Here is a 12,593-nt window from a genome sequence, read left to right on the forward strand (position 1 = left end):
TGCGCGCTCCTTATGTAACGAGTTCGGCGCGCTCTGATTGGTTCCCGGGTCGGCTGTGATTGGTCGACGAGATGGCCTCTCATTGGTCAATTAGCGGGGACTCTCGATCCCCATTCGGAGCTAAGCTCTGACGCATACGGGTTTCCACGCTGGGCCGTGCGCGCACGCCGACGTAACGATCTGTGTCTTCGAAATGACTTCGACCGACGGCAAAGCCATGTCGCTGGAGGATATCTGCGAAAATGCCAAGATGGCACGCGAATACGCTCTGTTAGGCAACTACGACACGTCGGTCATATATTACCAGAGCGTCCTGCAAGGAATAGCCAAACATGTTAGCCAGGACATCGATTTGCAGACGAAGAATCGATGGAGACAGGTCGAAACGACTTTCAAAAGATGTCAAAGTGTCCTATTCATTTCATTCCTACTCAGGTTCGTCAGGAATTGAACACAGAATTGGACGAAGTGAAGAAAATCCAAGGCGTCTTGGCAAGCTTCAAAACGATCGCCGAAAAAACACACGAGCGACCGGAAAAGAAGATCGTTCACCATTCGTCGCCACCGGAACCCAAGCCGCCGCCGCCGGCACCACAGCAACCAGCGCCGATTTCAAAAAAAGATCCGGGCTATGATCCAGACGTCTGGGGACCACCACCTCCAAAACCAAAGTTGCTAGCAGAAAAATCCAATTTTTTTAAATTAAAATATGTTATTGTGTGCAAGATCCAATCGACCGCCAGTGAGACGTTCCGAGGCTCCTCCTCCCAGGGCCCCAAGTAACCAAGCCAATCGACGTGGACCTCATCAACCGGCCGCTAGAGGCGTTGCTCCTCAGAAAAAGCCATCTGCGCCTGGAGCTGGAGGCAAGAAAGCGCCTTCTTCTGCTAAACACGGTGGAGATGGGGGTGGAGATGCAAAGGTTTGCTTTTGCTACGATGACGAAATAGCTGAGACAAGGAGAAGTCTCGTAGGATACGCCGCCTAGCCACGACGACAAGCCCGTTGAAAATAAGTTTGATCCGACTAGCTTTGACAAGGATCTCGTCGAGGCAATCGAAAGAGATATGCTGATGCGAGATCCAAATGTTCACTGGTGAGTCTGCAGCAAAAGATAGAGAAATAATTAAATAAGATACGTATATCGTTTCTATATAAAGGGATGACATAGCTGGGCTGAACGAACCCAAGAAACTCCTCCAGGAAGCCGTCGTACTTCCCCTAATAATGCCCGATTATTTTACGGGAATCAGAAGACCGTGGAAGGTCTCAGACTATATAGCTAGACACAAAAAGTGACAATAGCGATTTTTTCCCCTCCAGGGTATTCTCATGGTTGGCCCTCCAGGAACAGGAAAGACTCTCCTCGCCAAAGCCGTCGCTACCGAATGCAAAACGACATTTTTTAACGTTTCCGCGTCAACCCTGGCCTCCAAATGGAGAGGCGACTCAGAGAAATTGGTTCGACTGCTATTCCAAATGGTAACTAAAACCATAGGACACACAAAGACTTACTCCACTTCCCCTAGGCACGTTTCTATGCCCCCAGTACAATTTTTATAGACGAAATCGACTCGATAGGAAGCAAGCGAGGCGGCGATTCGGAACACGAGACGAGTCGGCGTGTGAAGAGCGAACTCTTGACTCAAATGGACGGTACGATTCGCTCTCTCTGTTTCTTTTATTCTATCATCTCTCTCCAGGCGTCGACGGTGATTCGAATCCAAGTAAAATCGTCATGGTTCTCGCCGCCACGAATTTTCCCTGGGACATTGACGACGCCCTGCGTCGTCGATTGGAAAAACGCGTCTACATACCTCTTCCCTTGGGTCAGCTGATTTTTTCTCCCGCCACTTTTTTGTCACGTATCTCCTGTAGCTGAGGGTCGCAAGCGATTGCTCGAGATCAATTTGCGCGGCGTGAGACGAGACGACGACGTCAATATGGAGGAAATTGCGAAGCACATGGACGGTTATAGCGGCGCTGACATCACGAGCGTGTGCCGGTACTTTGAAAGTCGAAATTTCATTTGAAAAAAAAAGATACGTTCTTCGTTTCCTCGAAAGGGATGCCTCGATGATGGCAATGCGACGACGAATCGACGGTCTTTCGCCGGAGGAAATACGGCAAATACCGAAAGAAGAACTCGAGTTGCCTGTCAGCGCGAAAGATTTTGAAGTGGCGTTGAAGAAAGTCTCCAAATCCGTGTCCGCCGACGACATTAAAAAATACAAGGACTGGATGGCGGAGTACGGATCCGTTTAGACGATTTCTCGTTTTCTTGTTTGTCGTTACTGTAGTTAGTCTTGAAAATATTTGTATGTCGAATAGTATGTGAGGTGAACCTTTTTCTAATATATCATTGCTTCGGCATTCGTCCTTGTTACCTGCCGTCTCCAAATCAGTACAATATTAACGAGAACTACATAGACCTTTACATCATGATTCAATGAATTTCAGCCTTTCTCCGCCTGAGGTAACCAACCTAGAAGGAAAAAGTGCCTTGTGCCTTAGTGGAGGAGTCAACTTTACTTGAAAGTCTTCAGCTGATCTGTGAGGGCGTAGTAGAGTTGTCGTGCTTCCTGTGAGCAGAGCAAAGAGCTGAATGCACCAGTCGTTGGGAAACTGCCAGCGTTTCACTCCGTCTTCCTTGAGCCACCTTTCAGCGAGTCTATAATCGGTGTGACGTCACTTTCAATGCAGCTCTTTTATTTCTCACTCGTTTGTCTTTCTTTTGTAAAGAACTTTGAGAATTCGTCTGTCCTCGATTTTCGCAACGTCGTCGTTGAGCCCACCTAATTTTTGTGCGCGATGGAGGTTGGTTATGAATCGAATATCCGTGCTCATTAGCCAGATCTAGACGCAAATAAATATTTGCAACTTCATCACGCACTTATTCTCGTACACAGCCATGTAGCTCCTTGTCTAGCCCCAGAATAACAAACTTATGATTACCACGCAGTCGCTCATTCAGTAGCAAAGTAACAAAGAAACTCTCCATCTCCTCAATTCTAAATCAATACTCTCCATATATACATATAAACCCGGCTTGTATCTCGTCATTACGTTATTGGATTTGGAGGAGAACTATCGTAGGCAGATATTGATATAGCTGGACGCCAAAGGGAAACATGTGACACTCTCAGGCCTCTAATCTCCCACGCGTCGTCAATTTCTTCTTCTGAAATTCAACTAGTAAATAGGCAAGTGTGTAGCATAACAGAAAAGTTCACCTGCTATGAAGGCGAATCCAACGCGAGATCTACATTTTTTTACAACCAAAAGTGCCTACGATGTTTCTGAGACTTTTCTGCCTGATATTAATCTAAGCATATTTACTTGTTTTTCTCCGTCTTTGACATCGCCAACAAAAACTTCATCCTTCTTCAAGTGACTATGATGAATTTCGACGTACACGTCATTATACAAACAGTCTGTCGGTCTGGGAACCAACGAACGACGATAAACGAGATCAGAAGACGATGGGCCCTCGGCTCCATGTCCATGACAATGCCCGTGACAAAACCACGACTCAGAAGCAACGTCCCTCCAATTATCAGACGGAAGGGGGAGAAAACGCTGAAAAATCCTACAATAACCAGTTCTCAAAGCGTTTTTGAGGACTCGCCCTTAGAAATTTCAAGCACCACGCCTCCCATCAAACCTTACGTTTCTGCTTGAACGAGATCGATCGCTGACGCTCTCGTTCTAATTCGGCAACGCTTCGACGCGAGTTTCTCTGCTTCCAAAAACGATGTCGCCGTCTTCGTGCCTCGTTCGACGTCGTCTTGGGCCGATGCGACGGCTAGACGAAGGCGTACGTCTAGAAAATGACCGTCTACTAGGCTAGCGTTTGCAGTGGCGACGAGAGAGAGGTCTTCTGGAAAGGAAATCGTGGCCTGTGGCTCATTGGAAACGCGCATGGAAGCCTCTTTGGGGCTAATGCGAATGGACGAATGCAGCGGATCCTTTAGGTGCAAACAAAGACGAGCTACTCCGATTCTAGGCTGAACTTCTATGGAAAACGGAGGACGGTCCGTGGCGACGGCCATTGTTTTATTTCGTGCCCCACGTGATGTTTCCTTTCTTCGTTTCGATGTCAACCCAGACATGAGTTCCGCTGGAAAATTCGCGTTGATACACGGTGCCCGTGCAATTTGCTGGACCCAGTGGGGAGCCCAACGGTTTGCTGTATTCGGGCCACCACTTTAGACCATAACTCTCCAAATACCTGTAAAAGAAAAAAATGAAAGTGGGTGTCTTCGTATCACGATACTGACCATCCTTCCGAATAAGCAAAATATGAGTGATTTCCTGCAACGATGAGAAACGTTGACAGATGAAAAATAAAATTGTCGTGATCATTCAACTTTCCGTCCACGTGACATTGCAAGAGCTGAGACCAAACCGCTTATTATTAGAAATTTTAGAGTTGCAATTGTCTACTGTACCTGGCCTCGTTTGGTTGCATTGATAGCTGCCTCAATGTCTCGAGCACATGTAGATGAGCAGCAATAGCAATCACTCAAAAATATAGCATCAACATAGGGCCTGAACACGTACAAAGCATCAAAGTGCAGCCAATCTCTGAAGAGCACGTTTACCAGTCTGTAAAACCGGCCGCTCCTCCTACGTCTTTAGCAATGACAATACGAGAATCAGTCAGAGCAGTCTATAGCGCATAAGCACGGTTTGATTAGTTTGCCACGTCTCTACGTTTTAGTACCTGCATTTCTGAGAGCAGCTGTACTTGTCCATTGGCTAATTCTTTGATTCTTGCCCTAACAAGAAGTGTATCCTTGCACTCCTGCGCCGGTACGTGTCTACTTACGTGCTGACATTTTTCAATGGGCTTCCACCGTCGTCTAAAATACGCAATGCCCAATTGGCTCGATCAACAAAGCACCCATCAAATGCACCGTCCCTGTTAAGACATTAATGTGTATCACGTGCGTCGATTTAGTGGTTAAATACATAGTTGAATTGACACAGTCACTTGTGAAAACGTCTCTGACGACCTTCTTGGTTTGATCAAATATCAGCATGCCATCTTTGGATTGAGGAAAGGAGTGGTCTCCACCGCGCCTAATGACGTTTCTACAAGAGCAAGTAACAAACATTAATTGCCCCCTACTAAACAGGGATATACCCGTTGTCATCTCTGAGCCAATATTCAGGATGCTGCAGCATGATTTCGTGCAAATGATAGAACTCCCAATCAAGAATAGCATTCATATAGAAGAGTGTCCAAACCGACTTCTGCGCACTCTAAACAAAACAGTGCCAAGTACACAGTGTTGCACGGTAATAATTATCACTTTGATCTGCTTTGCAGCGGCTATCATCTTGTCTTCAGCATACCCCGTCTCATTGACTCCCTGTCCTTTCTCAATCGTCACAATTGGAAAGCGAGTCAAAAATTTTAATTCGGTATCGTTAAAGAGTCCCCCCGGTTTGCACATGTGACAGAAAACGGGCACGGTGTCCCATGAAAATTCCTACAATGCCAACCGGCAGTAGAGATAGTGGGACACTCTAACTATAGTGTGTACCGGGAAACGAGACGGCACAGGCCACGTTTGGGCTGGACTGCCACCAGCAAAAGACAACCCGAAGGCGAGGAGGAGAGAAAGATGTTTGACAACTGTGGCCATACTCACAAAATAAAAGCACGTGATTGTTGCAGGTGTCTCTTCCACGTGATACTACTACTACTACCATTCAAGGGAGTACAGTACAACAAAAACCACGGAAGGGAGGGTAAGATGAAAAAGCATCAAGCTAACGAGCCTGAGTTTGATGACGTCTCCCCCGCAGCGTTCTATCTACTTTTGGGAGGTGGCACCGTTCTTTCCTCGACTTCTTTGTTCAATGGTGATTCCACAGAGTACTTGAAGGCGAGCTCGCGAGTATCACCCTTCTTTATAGACAGCTGCCACTCGATGTTGTTCGACTCATTCATCCTCGGATTGGGCTGGACACCGTGATCCGCCTTTTGAATTTCTGGCTCAACCAACTTGACCTAGGGAGAAGAAACCATAGCAACACGTACCAAAATCTCTTACCGTCTTGCCTTGATTTTTTCTTCAGTGCTACGTGGCAATTGGTCACTGACTTTGATCTTACACTCATCCGGTCTTCCGTTGTGAATCTTAATGCTCTGTGTGTACGTAACGAGAGATGACTTGGTCATGATGCTCCCTGCATGTCCGTGATATGTCCGAAACGGCGTGTACGTCACTTTGACGGCTGGATCGGCGCCGAGAGAGCACTCAAAGTCCTCGCCAGGACTATTAGCGTTCAAATAGGACTACAAAACATTAATCACTTTCTATCTCACAGTGACGACTTCGTTACTTTTGTGACGAAATTGCCATCAAGAAAGACGTTGGCCTGGCCAGGAAGAAAGGCATATTGAGATTTATTTTTTGCGCTTGCCTTGAGGAAAGCATGAGCTGCAAGACGAGGCACGGTTTCGTGTTTGAATTCCGGTTTCATTGGTATCACGGCAACGGACACCTAATTTTTTTTGATAGAGCCTATGAAAATATGACACTTAGGTATCTACAGTACCTTGTGTCCCTTTTTGTCGGACGGAATGGTCGATTTGTGTTCAATTTCATATGTTGTGCTCGTAATGCCTTCAATGACAGCCGCTTGAGGTATTTGAATTTCCTCTTCGGAATCAGTATCAACAGAGCGACGAACCAGCGCCTTTTTCTTCTTCCTGCGAAAACTTCCGCCAAGGTTAAATCTCTTTACCGATTTGGAAAAAGCAAACGATGAGTTGACTGCTGCAGGCACGTAGAACTTCAAGTGCTTTGTGCTCAATTCCGGTGCAGAACCGCCCACACTAGGCAAAGCCGTAGACAAGGAAAGCTTTGCATCCTTCCAGTCTTCCCCAGTCGACTGTTCAATGATGCCAAAGTAAACTATCTACAGAAGAGGCAGTGTCTTTTTTTACTGTACGTACATAGAGCAAAATACCTGCATTTCCTTATTCGTGCTATCAACGCGAATATCATAAGTGGGACTCCACTTGGCATTGGAAACGACGTAGGAGACGTGCAACTCGACGGGACCACGTTCCTCAGCATGAAGCAGAATAGAAAGTTCTCTTTGATTTAGTATAAATTCTACAGCACGTCATTTTTCTCTCTTTATTTCCATACCTGATTTCCTTTACGTCAGAGCGCGGCGTCACTTGCCTTTTTTTCAATTCTTTTTCGGCGATATCGATCTTTTCTTCGAGATCCTTTTCCTTTTCGGTGAGTTCTAGCATTTCTTTGTCGAGTGCGGCGCTCTGCTGTTCGTGCATTTCGTAGAAGCGTCTAATTCCGTCCAACGAATCCTGACTGACGAGTTCTTTCAAATGATGACCCTTTTCGGGGGAGGACGGAACGATCGTATCAAGTATCTGCCCTCTCCACTCCCCTCTACCTTCGCTTGAACGACGATGTTATCGGCGAACTCGTTCAAAGCGGTTCGCTGTTTCTCAATTCGCAACAGTTGCCCGGTGACCGCCTCCTTTTCGCCGCGCAACGTTTTCAGACTCGCTTTCTGCTTTTCCACTTCGTCTTCCTTCTCGTCGCGATCCGCGTCGTCTTCGGGAGACGACAGCGGCTCGCTTTTCTCCTCGCGCTTCAAAAACGCCACTTCCGTTATGCTCACACCAGCTCCCAAACCTTCGACTCTAGCGGAAATTGACTTCTTTATGCGTTACCCTAAACGCGAACGAGCTTGTAGGCTACCGAATCGATTCCTCGTCGATTGTCGATGGAAGGGACTTGAGAAGGATCTCATGACCGCCCTTCGATTCGATTTGAGCCTCGACGGTCCGACACACTTCGGCGCGATCGAGAAAAACGACGACGCTGCGCACGGGACACGCGCAAGTGACGTATTCCAGCGTGCTCGACTTTTCACTTCCACGCGGCTGCTGCTCGTTCGCCGCTTCGTCGTCGCTGTCTTTAACGACAACGTGGAGGAGAATCGTTTCTTCATCGCTGGCCATGACGGAATGTAGAGAGCACGTGCGTCTTGCATTACAACGAATTTACATATGTATAGGTTATAGATTTTATAGTTCGGTGGTGCATGTCGTCTCGGCGTTTCTACCTATTTGGCTCTGCAGATCGGATATAATTTGCATCTTTTCCTTGAGAGCACTCTCCAAGACAACCAGTCGCACATCTCTTTCCTTCACTTTTGCCTTCAGTAACTTGATTGTGTCAAGTTCCGTGATCTCGTATTTGACTTCGGAAGCGTGTGAAGGTGACACGGCTTCTTTTCGTTTGACATCATTGGAATTACGAACTTTTGCTCGGTCATTATCTTTCATCAGTCTTTCTTGCAGTGTTCTAAGTGTTTCTTGCAAATCTTCAACTTTACAGGCCTCAGCTCTCAATTGCTCGTTCTCTTCCGCAACCAAACGTAACTGTCTCTCACTTTCCTGCTGCTGTTCTTTCAGTGCAGCAATGCACTGATCCTTAGCAAGACCTTCTTCTTGCAGAGACAAAATCACCGTTCTCAGTTCAGCTAATTTTCGCTTTTCCTCCTTCAATTCCGTAGTGAGTTCCATAGCCAGTTTGTCCTGCTTGGGAGTTGGCTCAAAACTAAAGCTCTTATACCGTCTAACCTACAAGTAAAAATAAAAGATGAATAATTTCTATTGAATCTTCAGCACACTTTTCTGCTAGTAGCCGTCGCGACTGATGCCGTGCCGCCCTTCTTTTCTGGTAACGGCGAGGAGACGTCGTCTTCTCCAATGCGTGCTTCCTGCATTCGCTTCGTCACGTCTTTCAAAAAGTTCAATTCCGACTCCAGTCTTTGATTTCGAAATAGGAGCTTTTGAAAGTCCGTCTTGTGACCAGACTTCGCCTAGTAAGAGGATAAACCGTCGTCATTTAGACAGAATAGTGTAAGTGCACCTACTGACAGCCTGTGATCTACATTCTAAATAGAAATTTCACTATCTAGGTCTGCATTTGAGCTCAGTGGACGCGAAAAATAAAGGGAATCGAAAGACCTGTGTGGGAGGTGTTTACGAGATAACGCCAGCGAATGGAATACATTATTTTAGGCTATCTGTACGTCTGCAGAATGGCCGTACGTTTGCTTCGGCTGTTTTCTCTGATGCAGCCATCCTCGTCATGTGCAAAAGACGACGCAACGGTTTTGAAATGTAGGTGTGTCTGCGAGGGAGTACTCGCTTTGTCTAACGCGCGTCTTGTCACGAAGACAGCGACCTTCGGGCATCTTTCCTCTTTGGTACAGTAGCAGCCAAGACAGCGAACTTAGCGAACTTCGCATCGCCGCTCATCACTGCGTGCGCATTAGAAACGTCCCGTATAGGAGCGAGTCCCCCGTTCTGGAAACAATGGCCGAAATGGTTGCTGCCTTTACCGAAAGTTCGAATCTAGAACGTCTCTGTCTTAGAACTCTATGCCAGGAGCGATGCCGCAGCCGCAGCAACCGCAACGCGGCGCATCGCCCTTAGCCCAACGCCCCAAACTCTCCAAAGCGGCCCAGAAGAACCAAAGCCAACAACAGCAGCAGCCGGCAGCACCGTCTCAATCCCAAATCCTCTCTAAAACGGTAAATTTGGCGCCTACTTAAGTAAAAAGGAATTTTACTTAGCATATTTTACTAGGGTGTTAGTAAGAAACGTTTGCAAGACTTAGTGAAAGAAATCGACCCACTGGAGCAATTAGACGAAGACGTCGAAGAAGTATATCTTATATTTTTACCAGAATTTGATTTCTCACCGATTCTCTTTGCTCTGAAAAGGTTTTGATGCAGATTGCCGACGATTTCATCGAGAGCGTTGTGAGCCAATCGTGTCTCATGGCCAAGCATAGGAAGTCTAAAACACTCGAAGTCAAAGACGTTCAGCTACATCTCGGTATTCAAACACTTGTAAGTAATAGTTTGATTTTAATTGGATTTGTCTCTATAGAACGTTGTTGGAATATCTGGATTCCTGGTTTTGGATCGGATGACGTCAGATCGTATAGAAAGTCGACTACGACGGATGCTCACAAGCAGGTACGAAAGCAATTATTATTATTATTATTAGCAATAATTTCTCTCCACGTCTAGAGATTGGCGCTAATCAAAAAAGCTTCAAAGAAGTAATGAAGCATGTTTCTGTGACCAATATTCGTGCACTTTTTAAACTGTCTGTGACAAACGTTTATGAATTAATAAACAATGAAAGGATTTGGATTTGGGGGAGGTGGCATCTTAGCCGGGGTATTCTTTTTAATTAATAGAACGTCACGTGTTCCCTCTCAATGGCCGAAAGTCGTCTAAAGGACTACAAAAACAAAGGACTCGACGCCGAAGAGCTGCGTCGACGTCGAGAAGAGGAAGGCGTTCAAATAAGAAAGTCAAAACGAGACGACGAGGTGCCGAGGACCCCTTTTCGTCGTCGATACGGAGAGAAATGCACGCGACGGCTCTCTTTTAGCTCTCAAAGCGCCGAAATCTCGGCGAAGTGCCCGACGATGCAGCGCCGCCCGACGCGGAGAGCGGAGAATACGTAGGGGAAAAAAAATAAATAAATAACTTGCTTTGAAAAACGAACGAATTTTTTTGGTATATCAGACCCTTGAAGCCATGGCAAAGGACGTTCTCTCGAACGACGTCGCTCGTCATCGCTTGGGATGCCGAAGCATACGAAGTCTCCTATCCAAAGGCAAAATATCAAACTTTTTTGACACCTGTCACTCAATTTCGTTTCTATTTTTAGTGGTAAATCCGCCGGTTGATGACGTCATTGCAACGGGAGTGATTCCCCGGCTCGTGGAGTTCGTCCACTCGCATCAAGACGGACTGGTTCAATTCGAGGCGGCGTGGGCGCTCACCAACGTGGCGTCCGGGACCTCTCTCCAGACGCGAGTCGTCGTCGAATCCGGTGCCGTGCCCGTTTTCATACAGACACTTCAACGGGACAATGACGACGTGAAAGAACAGGTCCAACGTCATTGCTGGGTAACACGGCAGGGGTAATTGAAATTTTTTATATAGGCTATTTGGGCGTTGGGTAATATTGCTGGTGATGGGGCAGACTGTCGAGACTATATTCTTCAAGCAAACTTTCTTCCTCCTTTGTTAGAGTAAACCCCCGTCTTTTTTTTTCTCTCTTATGGAAAGACTTGTGCCAACTCTTTCTGATCAGGATTCTGGGGACGTCGAATAATCGGTTATCTATGCAAAAAAATGCTGTCTGGGCTTTGTCGAATCTATGCCGTGGAAAGAATCCGGCGCCAGATTTTCAACAGGTACTTTGACTAACTCACAAATTACTTTTGATTTTTTTGGAATTTTTATCAGTTATCAGCTTGTCTTCCAATTGTTTCTAAACTCCTTCATCACGAGGACATCGATATATTAGTTGACGCTTCGTGGACGCTTAGCTTTCTATCCGACGGTCCTAACTACAAAATCCAGGCCGTCATAGATCAAGGAGTGTGCCGACGGCTCGTCGAACTTCTTCTGTAGGTTTCACTCTACCCAATAGATATAACTAATATATTATCTTTTTTTTCTGCAGGCATGAGGAGAGAAGGGTCGTTAGTCCAGCGTTGAGAGTGATTGGCAATATTGCCACGGGAGATGACGTCCAGACGCAGGCAATCGTTTTCATGACTGTGTCATAGGTCATAGGTTATTTATTTTGAGATTGTGCAGGTGGTTCTAAACTGTTCCGTCCTTCCCTCGTTACTGCAATTACTGTCTCACCCCAAGAGCACCATACGCAAGGAGGCCTGCTGGACAATATCAAATATCACGGCGGGTAACCGAGCTCAGATACAGGCAAGGTGGCACTTTTTTAGCCTAGCTAGATTAATTAACCCGCATTTTTTAATTAATTAAGGCGGTCATCGACGCCAACGTCTTTCCGTCGATTCTTTCGAATCTGGAAGACGGGGAATTTTCCGTGCGCAAGGAAGCGATGTGGGCAGTGGGAAATGCCCTCATGGGAGGTTCATCAGTGCAGAGTAGGTAAGCGAGCTTTGCGTGCTTCGAGACTTCTCTCTCTTCCCCTCGAATTGATCATCATAAGATATCTGGCTTCTTCTGGATGCGTCAAGCCCATCTGCGAAATGTTGAAAGTTGACGATTCAAAGACCATTCTCGTTGCACTGGAGGCACTCGAACAGTTGCTCAAAATAGGAAAGGAGGACGCCGAAGCGAATGACGGAGTCAATCCCTATTCCGTGATGATTGAGGAGGCTTCAGGTAATAAGAGAGGAGGGAAGGGGAAGCCTTGGTGTTTACACGCCGCAATGCTCTGACAGGATTGGAGAAAATTGAGTATCTACAAAGCCAAGAAAACGCGGAGATATACAGATTGGCGTTTCATCTGATCGACGCTTACTTCACTGACGAAGACGACGCAAACGAAGCGGCGGCGGCAGCGGGGGCCGGCAATCAGGCAAACGAACCCCCAGCCAATCAGCAATTCAACTTTTAAAACAAAGAAAGAAATACACTTAGCGTTACAGTAGGCGGGGGGGAAATAGAAAAGCAAATGAGAATCGTGGGGCGTGCATAATAGGATTCCTTTGATTTGTCGCGCGTCTTCC

At 46.5% G+C, this 12,593-nt stretch overlaps 7 protein-coding genes across 8 annotated transcripts; 3 read left to right on the forward strand and 4 right to left on the reverse strand.

Annotated features, from left to right (window-relative positions):
- Positions 1–157: 157 nt before the first annotated feature.
- On the forward strand, positions 158–2,373 carry LOC136192942 (katanin p60 ATPase-containing subunit A-like 1). The gene is made up of 10 exons (XM_065981712.1): positions 158–379; positions 436–671; positions 727–922; positions 975–1,096; positions 1,161–1,266; positions 1,324–1,482; positions 1,530–1,656; positions 1,704–1,829; positions 1,879–2,005; positions 2,067–2,373. Exons 1-10 carry the CDS (start codon positions 194–196, stop codon positions 2,263–2,265), a joined length of 1,584 nt encoding a protein of 527 aa, XP_065837784.1. The 5' UTR covers positions 158–193; the 3' UTR covers positions 2,266–2,373.
- LOC136192945 (E3 ubiquitin-protein ligase E3D-like) lies at positions 2,001–4,052 on the reverse strand. Of its 2 annotated transcripts, XM_065981716.1 has the most exons (9): positions 3,670–4,052; positions 3,340–3,589; positions 3,234–3,288; positions 3,067–3,181; positions 2,906–3,011; positions 2,720–2,856; positions 2,533–2,671; positions 2,439–2,485; positions 2,001–2,387 (listed from the first exon to the last, which is right to left on the reverse strand). In XM_065981716.1, the coding sequence occupies exons 1-8, from the start codon at positions 4,050–4,052 to the stop codon at positions 2,447–2,449; spliced, it is 1,224 nt and encodes a 407-aa protein (XP_065837788.1). In that variant the 3' UTR covers positions 2,001–2,387; positions 2,439–2,446. The 2 variants fall into 2 exon arrangements, with proteins under 2 accessions (XP_065837788.1, XP_065837787.1); XM_065981715.1 differs by having other exon boundaries at positions 2,439–2,671.
- Positions 4,053–4,054: 2 nt separating this feature from the next.
- On the reverse strand, positions 4,055–5,671 carry LOC136192946 (uncharacterized). Its single transcript, XM_065981718.1, has 10 exons — positions 5,553–5,671; positions 5,319–5,498; positions 5,150–5,268; positions 4,975–5,097; positions 4,832–4,924; positions 4,727–4,781; positions 4,605–4,672; positions 4,452–4,551; positions 4,281–4,396; positions 4,055–4,231 (listed from the first exon to the last, which is right to left on the reverse strand). The coding sequence occupies exons 1-10, from the start codon at positions 5,652–5,654 to the stop codon at positions 4,057–4,059; spliced, it is 1,131 nt and encodes a 376-aa protein (XP_065837790.1). The 5' UTR covers positions 5,655–5,671; the 3' UTR covers positions 4,055–4,056.
- A 3-nt stretch (positions 5,672–5,674) lies between these two features.
- On the reverse strand, positions 5,675–8,021 carry LOC136192940 (protein F37C4.5-like). Its single transcript, XM_065981710.1, has 8 exons — positions 7,752–8,021; positions 7,441–7,693; positions 7,173–7,381; positions 6,988–7,117; positions 6,574–6,936; positions 6,358–6,519; positions 6,074–6,310; positions 5,675–6,022 (listed from the first exon to the last, which is right to left on the reverse strand). The coding sequence occupies exons 1-8, from the start codon at positions 8,012–8,014 to the stop codon at positions 5,822–5,824; spliced, it is 1,818 nt and encodes a 605-aa protein (XP_065837782.1). The 5' UTR covers positions 8,015–8,021; the 3' UTR covers positions 5,675–5,821.
- Positions 8,022–8,031: 10 nt separating this feature from the next.
- LOC136192953 (ERC protein 2-like) lies at positions 8,032–9,266 on the reverse strand. Its single transcript, XM_065981726.1, has 3 exons — positions 9,113–9,266; positions 8,689–8,880; positions 8,032–8,638 (listed from the first exon to the last, which is right to left on the reverse strand). Exons 1-3 carry the CDS (start codon positions 9,152–9,154, stop codon positions 8,081–8,083), a joined length of 792 nt encoding a protein of 263 aa, XP_065837798.1. The 5' UTR covers positions 9,155–9,266; the 3' UTR covers positions 8,032–8,080.
- On the forward strand, positions 9,235–10,227 carry LOC136192963 (transcription initiation factor TFIID subunit 12-like). The gene is made up of 6 exons (XM_065981738.1): positions 9,235–9,391; positions 9,439–9,597; positions 9,653–9,730; positions 9,790–9,904; positions 9,959–10,047; positions 10,102–10,227. The coding sequence occupies exons 1-6, from the start codon at positions 9,380–9,382 to the stop codon at positions 10,135–10,137; spliced, it is 489 nt and encodes a 162-aa protein (XP_065837810.1). The 5' UTR covers positions 9,235–9,379; the 3' UTR covers positions 10,138–10,227.
- Positions 10,228–10,285: 58 nt separating this feature from the next.
- On the forward strand, positions 10,286–12,581 carry LOC136192943 (importin subunit alpha-6-like). The gene is made up of 12 exons (XM_065981713.1): positions 10,286–10,409; positions 10,472–10,543; positions 10,609–10,699; positions 10,754–10,977; positions 11,032–11,120; positions 11,183–11,285; positions 11,338–11,501; positions 11,558–11,636; positions 11,695–11,820; positions 11,882–12,009; positions 12,071–12,246; positions 12,306–12,581. The coding sequence occupies exons 1-12, from the start codon at positions 10,296–10,298 to the stop codon at positions 12,479–12,481; spliced, it is 1,542 nt and encodes a 513-aa protein (XP_065837785.1). The 5' UTR covers positions 10,286–10,295; the 3' UTR covers positions 12,482–12,581.
- Positions 12,582–12,593: the final 12 nt, after the last annotated feature.

This window comes from Oscarella lobularis, chromosome 11 (genome assembly GCF_947507565.1).
Source record: "Oscarella lobularis chromosome 11, ooOscLobu1.1, whole genome shotgun sequence".
Lineage (NCBI taxonomy): Eukaryota > Metazoa > Porifera > Homoscleromorpha > Homosclerophorida > Oscarellidae > Oscarella > Oscarella lobularis.